This window comes from Trachymyrmex septentrionalis, unplaced genomic scaffold, assembly GCF_001594115.1.
Source record: "Trachymyrmex septentrionalis isolate Tsep2-gDNA-1 unplaced genomic scaffold, Tsep1.0 scaffold53, whole genome shotgun sequence".
NCBI classification, from domain to species: Eukaryota; Metazoa; Arthropoda; class Insecta; order Hymenoptera; family Formicidae; genus Trachymyrmex; species Trachymyrmex septentrionalis.
The window spans coordinates 711,011-719,168 of record NW_017305705.1 but is presented as its reverse complement, the minus strand read 5'-3'; the positions used below and the strand labels follow the sequence as shown (position 1 = coordinate 719,168).

General features: G+C 39.3%; 1 protein-coding gene across 1 annotated transcript in view; it reads left to right on the top strand.

The window, feature by feature from the left end:
* Nucleotides 1–6,623, top strand: part of LOC108751878 (homeobox protein OTX1-like) — a 25,159-nt gene extending 18,536 nt beyond the window's left edge. The window contains exon 4 of the mRNA XM_018492352.1: nt 5,251–6,623. Coding sequence (XP_018347854.1) covers nt 5,251–6,042 — 792 coding nt within the window. The 3' untranslated portion in view covers nt 6,043–6,623. The remainder of the gene's footprint in view (nt 1–5,250) is intronic.
* The last annotated feature ends 1,535 nt before the right edge of the window (nt 6,624–8,158 follow it).

The window sequence follows — 8,158 nt, the reverse complement described above, 5'->3', positions numbered from 1 at the left end:
GAGAGAGAGAGAGAGAGAGAGAGAGAGAGAGAGAGAGAGAGCGAACGGGAGCGCGTTTCGTGCTTCGGCAATCGCGGGCGAGATTTAAGATATTTACACAGCGCGATGTTCGCGCCCTACGTCGTTCCATTTCGCCATTGTCCCAACCCCGCGTCTCGTACATTGATAGATGTGCCGACGAGCTCGTTGACGCTTTTATTGTGGTTCCCGTGACATCTTTATTTCGCGGCGGGGCGTTACCAAGTCACGATCGCGCGGCTTTTCTCGTGCCTCGAATACTGAGCTTCAATTACGTCCAACCCCCGTTGTTTGCATGCAACACACAGAGTCTCGCGATACGCGAATAGAAAAAAATGAGGTTATTAATAAAAATTCTAAAAGTTTCGAAGAATCGAATATTTGAATATATTCAAACTTGCATTATACATTACGTTTCAGTATTAATTATTAGTACACACGATGATTTTCCAGTCATCTCATTTTTTCAGATATATAAAAATTATTAAAGTGATTCTTACATATATACTTTAAAGGCCGGCAGAAGTCACGAGACCTCTGTCGAAGATGAATTTTTCTTACTCCGAATTACGATTAAAATATTAAGAAAATATAATTGCGATATTCGTAATTAGGTAAGTCGTCTGAAAAAGTGTTTCCTTTTTTTTTTTTGGAAAAAAAGAGTAAAGTAAAAATTTGTTCTGATATCTCACTTGATTTGCACTACAGTGCGGTTGAGATACAGATAATTTTATTTATTATATTAATGTTTCAAGAATCAAATTGCAAAATCGGGCTCTGTACGCGCCTTCGCAATTTCATAAAAAAAGAAATCGAAAAGGTCTCAAACGCGAAATACTATTTCTACGAGACAAAACACGGTTCCTCATTTACAAGTAGGAACAAATCATTTTATTTATTATAAAATTTTTAAGAGTGAAATATATTGCAAAATCTCCGGCTTTACAGAAGGCTTCGGAAAGAATGATTTTGCTGAAGTATCTAAAAATTTAACTAGATACAAATTTGAAAATAATTTTGTTGAACCGTCTAAACAATTACGTAGAAATCTCAAGCATGATGTAAAAAGCAATGCTGTAAAAAGTTTTGACATTCTGGCAATCAGTTCGAGCATCCTACATAATTATTTTGGTTCAACAAAATTATTGTCAGAACTTTAATTAGTTAATGAATTTAAATTTTTTAAATGAAGTTTAAATTTTTAGGTATTTCAGTAAAATAATTCTTTCCGTGTAGCTTCGTAAAACATAAGTCAACACAAGTTTTATGGCAAAATATTTCTTTTACAAGACAATGCACGATAGAGTGTAGATATATATTTACAACGGGAATGAGATGTAAATGAGGTTTCTTATTTCTCGTCACTCTTGCCGGCACTTAATATTTTTATAAAATTATGTGTACTTAAAAAAATAAAGATCATTATTTAGCCAAGTGCTCCTAGTATTTTAAAGAAAAGAAAGGAACGCAGGACACGAATCATGTAACTCCGCCACACAATCATATATATTAAAGGTTAATAAACTGATTAGACTTTTGATTGCAATTGCGTCGCCATTCACAACGATTTAACTTCCCAAGACTCACAATTTTCACGCTTCTATCCTACATATTTTACGATTCCGGTAGCTTAATATTTCCTTTACGTACATATCCGTATATCTATGGATTTTCATATATAATCTTTTTTATAAGTCTTTAAACTTTTCTTGTATCTTTACTTAATAGATTTCGCTCATAATCTAGTGCGTTTCTGTTATTTGAGTCCGTTTGAGTTACCTTACGACTCTTTCGCGCAGAGTCGCGATATCGCAGTATCGTAACTGGAATCGTAAAATATGTAGGACAGAAGCGTGGAAATTGAGTCCTGGGAAGTGAAGTTTCCGCGTGAAGTTAAGCCGCTGTGAATGGCGACGCAACTGCAAAAGGGTGTATCGCATACACGAAACACGTGTGTGTATACTGTACCTACGTGTAGCACAGCGAAGGGAATGCAATCGACGTATACGCGAGATGTATATATATCGTATACAGAACGACTGTGCATGTAGGGTGTCTATGCGAACGAATAATATCTGGAGGAGGGATGCTATCTGAAAGTTTTAAAGGCAGGGGAAGAGTTCAGAGGCTGGAAGATGGCTAGGGAGCAGAAGTCTGATGCAGGGCCATAGGTGTGTGTATGGATAGAGGTACACATGGTAGTGCGGCGTGCGAGGTACAACATATCGTTGATTTGTTCCTGGATTATAACCCCCGGCTCTGTCTCATTCGCTAGAGCTCTATACGCGCTTCTCTCTCGTCGAGAGAACCACGCAGCTGCGTGCAACGCACGATGCCGATGCGATGCAACGCACCGCTGAATGAATTCCGCGTTCATCGCCGTTCGTACGTCACTTACGACCCGGGGACGAATCGGAAAATATTGTCTCGTCGATAGGAAAAAAGGAAAAGCTAGGCAATTCAGTCGCACACGACGGTTCTGCGTGGCTAGAGCTATCGCAAAATTCTTCGATCGTTTATTACGCCGGATTTTTTGCCTTGCCGACATTTTATAATCGAAAATCTATGATACGAAATATAATGAGAACCCTCTAAAATCATTGGAGTGAAATCTAACTCTAAAGAGTGAGATCTCACTTTTAAAAATTGAATCTTCTTTTCAATACCCATTCAATTTTCACTCTTTGCCACTCTTCAAAATTAGATTTTATTTAAAGATTTTAGAGAATAGAGAGATCATTAATCTGAAACAAATATCTTACATGTTGGAAATCTTCTATTCTACTTTTCAATTACAGTTCTAAAGCAATTTATACGTACAGTTATCAATTGATTACATTTGAATGATTTATCGCGTTCTATATTATGTTTTAAAATGAATAAGGTAAAAAAGATACATACAATTAAATTTTCACAATTATCACATTGATATTTTCACGGTGTTGTGAAATAAAGTAAACATTAACAACACATGTAGCGCGAGCAGAACGTTCATCACGTTCGTATTAGCAAACAACGTCCGCGGCTCTCGCGTGCTGTTTTCTCCATCAATCCTGCGTGCTGGACGATGACACGTTACCCGGATGGGTATCGTCAGTAGGGCCATATTAATAGTACAAATAAGAAAATATATTTGTCATAACAGAGTGTCAACGCAGCTGCGCCGCCTCCCCCTGGCTACCGGGGTGGTTTTCCGTTCGCTGGATGTAAACCAGATGGTGGCGCAATTTGCACCTCGGCCTCACGGACGGTCTCTCGTGTGTACAGGCGTGAAACCGTCGGTGGTTGCCCCCGGGGGTCTCCGGGATGCCATCGTGGCCTGTTTGGTTGGTTTTTGGGGGTAGCTCTCTCTCTCTCTCTCTCTCTCTCTCCTCACTCACCGCTTCTGAAGGGGGTGTCGTTGTGCAAACATGTTGCTATAATGGGATCGTTCTCTGTCTGTCGCGTCAACCGCGACATAGATTCGTCTTTCTCGCCCTCTCGGGGGCTCGTTCCGTTCGCGTTGATACGCAATATCCGCGAATATCGCGCCTAACAGATTTCAGCACCCTATTGCGCGACGCGGAAGATGACTTTTGCGAAATGAGGATCCGCCGTCAAGGCGAAGTAGAAGCTAAACAAATAGGAGAACAACTTGGGGACGAGCAATTATATAGTCGCAGAATTGGCTCACGTATTGTATAACACTTTTCGATTTTGGCATATTGAAAAAATATGAATTTTTATTCCAATTGTTTTTGGATGAAACGTTGACACGTAAAAAGTAATTAGACTTTCAGAATTAACTAAATAATATTTACAGAAATTGTGTGCAGTAATTCTTTATACGGAAGGATAATATTTCTTGTATATACATATATTCATATATGTCAGTGTGTTTTATATATACATATACATATATTTTTTTTTATATGTATGTTTTATATATATGTATGTTTTTTATATGTGTGTTCAGGAAAAAGTATAAGTCTTTTGCGAATACATATATATTTTTTGTTTTGAATATATTTCCATACTGATATCTCAATAATCCATTGTTGACAGAATATTTTTCTAATATAAACAGTACACGAGATGCCTCAGTGAGCGATTAAAGTTTCCGTTTATTATTTCGACACGTTTCTAGATAAAAGACGAAAGGATTGCGCGTGGCTTCTGTCTCGATCGGCGAATACGCACGGCCGTGCAGCTCGAAATCCCTCATACCTCATACGCTTCAGCGATTCGCGCTCTCTGTAACAACTGTTACAATGCCGCCGATAATAACAACAACGACGACGGGTCCTGCTTTTAAAGGCGCGGGCATAGATTCATAGGATCGCACCCCTGGCCACATTGTGCTCCGGTAGGATTATAGGGGGTTACGTGAGGGGGAGTATTACGGGGGACGAAGAAGGCGAAGGGAAGGAGGGGTAAATCACAACGCATTCGCGAGCTTGCGGCCTACGAGGGGTTGCTTTTTGTCCCCCTTCCCCGGCCTCTCTGCCGTTCCTTTTCCGAAGAGAAAAACCTGCGTAGATGTGCCGCATTTTTCGGATAGTCATACGTATATGTATATGCGTGTATATCCCGTTTGTGTAACCGTAACGTGTAACTATGGACGAAAAGTCTATACGTGTCCGCGTGGTCCTGCGTTGTGTGTATTCACGCACAAGATATATATATACGCACACTCTACTCGCGCACATACAAGCCGAACCAACTATTCGATCTCAGGGGTGAAAACAACCCTACGACGAGCTCTGATTCGCGCATGCGTTCCGGCGAACACCGTAGCCACCGATGATCCCAGGGGATGCTCCAATACACGCGTGACGGGACGTCGCGCTCGTACACGCGCTCTCCCGTACGGCTCCTCCCTTTGGTCCTTGTTATTGTTGCGATTTAATGAAATGTTACGCCCGCTCGCCCGCGATTACTTTCCCATTGCACCGATTAACTCCCCATTCGGTCGGTCTCGTCTCTCGTAGCGGGACACTAGGACATCTTTCCTCTCCGACAATCCCTGGGGCTGCTGCTTCTGTCGAAGACAGAACTTTGTACCTTGTTGAAATGTGTGCCGACATCGTATGATACTTATCGGGGAGTTCAATTGATTTCTAAACAACGATGTTTTTGGATATTTATAAAATAATAAAATACCATAAAGATATCTTAAGAATCGCTGATAATTGTATTCATGAACTCGTTCATAATTTCATAGCATCTTTGCGGTTTTTTTTTTTGTTACAGGTTTGGTTCAAGAATCGCCGAGCCAAATGCAGACAACAATTACAACAGCATCAACAACAGCAACAGCAGCAGCAACAGCAACAGCAGACCCCTCCGTCGAAGGGTTCGCCCAGATCAAATCAGAATCTCAGCAACAGCAGCACCGGAAGCAGAATATCGACGAGCTCGTCGACGACGCCTAGTAGGCGATCTTCTCCAGATTCACCGGTGCAAGGTAGGGACGCACCGGTAGCAGGAAACTCACCTTTGTCGACCCCGCTCCTGTCGACCCAATCGACGTATCCCCGAAATGTTGGAACGACGCCAACCGGTGGCAGCGGAGCCAACAGCAATCTGACGACCCCATCGCCGCCGCTGACACCAAGCTCCAACCAACTGCAGCCATCGTCCTATCCAAGTGCGATGAATCAAATTCATCATGGCGAGACTTACAGCTTCGGCTGGAGCTCGGCGGGGTCCGCTTCTGTGAACCACAGCCAATACGCCGGTCAAGGTTACAATGCTTACGCTCAAACCTCGAGCGTATACGGTGGCGACTATTATCAGGCTCAGATCCCGCACATGCACCATAGCCCGCAGACTAACTACCATCATCCGCAGTATCATCCTAACATGACGCTCACCCCGTCCATGTCGCATCTGACTAGTCATCACCTGAATCCAGTGACCAGTCAGACGCAAGCTACTAGCAACGATATAGCGGCTGCTGCTGCCGTCGCTGCTGCTGCCGCTGCGTCGGGTGACGATGCCGGTTACGTGCTGCCTGATCAGAAGTATTCGCCGTTAGTATAGCGGTCCAGCAGGTCCTCCGGGATCTTTCAGCGGGGTCAGGAAACCGCGAGCACGACCGGCACCTCGATGCCCTATCATTGGCGACTGAACACGGCGATATGTCACGAGATCAACGGTAATCTGGATTCCGACGACAATTGATCGTACAGAAGAGGGACTTCGCCAAAGCAACAGTAGATATGCTCCAGACTTGGGTATGATAATTCGAATCATTGCGCGAATTAGTTACACAAACTTTCTGCATCCGGAATGGACTGTGACGGCAGATATTAGCTAATATCGCAACAATCGCGTACGTATCTCACTAAACTTAAAAAAAAAAAAAAAAAACAATAATGTTCGTGGTGATCTAATTTTAATTTGATATCATTTTATAATTGTTTCATCTTCTCAGACAACGCACGTGCATATGCGAATAAAGTTAAGAAACAAACTATGAAAATGTACAGGAATATGCGAATCTCACAGTATTTGTGCAAGCAATATCTCTTTTACTTATAGTAAAGGGCAATTTTTTAAATAAAAATTATATATTATGTTCTCTTTACATAAATTAATTTCTGCAATAGTATTTTTCTAGGCGAGCGACTCTTTCATATATTGTTCTACACATAAAGATTATGGTGAAGTAGAAAAATTAGTAATTCACAAGATACACACGGTATTTAATTTCGAGTATGTAAATTCGTTCATCAACATCATTGTGCAGATGAAAAAGAAAGTTTTATAAAATATTATTCAACTAATTAATTTTTATTATCATTTTGTGAATTTATTAATAAAGAAAACGTTATTTTTTCAGTAATGAATTCACTTACAGATTATTATGTAAACTTGTTTTGGAAAATTTTCTCTTCAACCACAATTTTAATTTTATTCCAGAAAATATTCCGTATCATCATATTGATATGTTAAATGTATTTTTTAAATTCTTTTGTATAATATTTATAGGTCACAAAATATAAATATTAATTATATCAACATGCAAATATTCAGTTATTTAGCCCGGCGACAGTGTTCATTTTTCCATTTCTCTTCTTTCTGCAATTTTTCATAACGAGACAGTTAAATTATTTTTATCTCGTACGTTATTTTTATCCTTTTAAATCAAATCAGCGTTGGACAATATGTGTAAAATATATTTTTGAGATATCAAAAATATTATGCAATAATCAGTCTTTACAAATATGTAATTTAATGTAATATTTCACTGTCATTACTGAACAATATCATGAAAGTTTATTGTTTTGAATTAATATTACTAACAATAAAACAACATTTATTTATTTTAGGAATCGATCCTAAGAATACAGACAATCCAAAATCCTAATTCACATTTGCCGAAAGGCAATTTTTATCAAATTGCATATCTTCAATGGCGAAAATTATTGTTCCTCTTTTCATATTTTTGCCACAATTCCGTCGAAAATAAAATCCACACTCGTAGTTCATATTTAACGCTGAACTCTAGATTGTCTGAATTTGAATTTTACTTAAATAAGACATACTTTGAGTGCAAATATTTTATACATATATTTGAATGAAGATAAGCGGATTTAGCAATAAATGTGAATTACGAATGTGCAAGTTGATAAACGATGTCAGTCCATGGGAAAGTCGAATTTTATTTCCGAGAGAGAGTAGAAGGAACAAGATAGTAAGCTTATCCTTGTAAATAAAAATAAAAGGCTATATTCATGGAAATTGTCATCAAACTTTCCATAAAAAGCTTGTACACGTCACACATCGGAATTTCTTTTAAGATCTAATCTATGATATTCTTTACATTTTTAAGATTAAAAGACGAGTACTCATCACTGCCGTCTTTATCATTGGTATTATCCTTATTATTACGATTAACATAGATAATTATCCATATCAAATACGGCCATAGTAGCCAAGAAACTCTTGTAAATAGTTAATAATGATTGCGCGTAAATACGAGAGAGAAGAGATGTAAAAACTCATTCAGAGTTCTATCACGAGATATCGACGATATCTTTATATATTAGAAAAAGAAAGAAAAGGGAGCGAGCGAGCGAGCGAGAGAGAGAGAGAGAGAGAGAGAGAGAGAGAGAGAGAGAGAAAGAGAGAGAGAATAATACTAATAATAAAG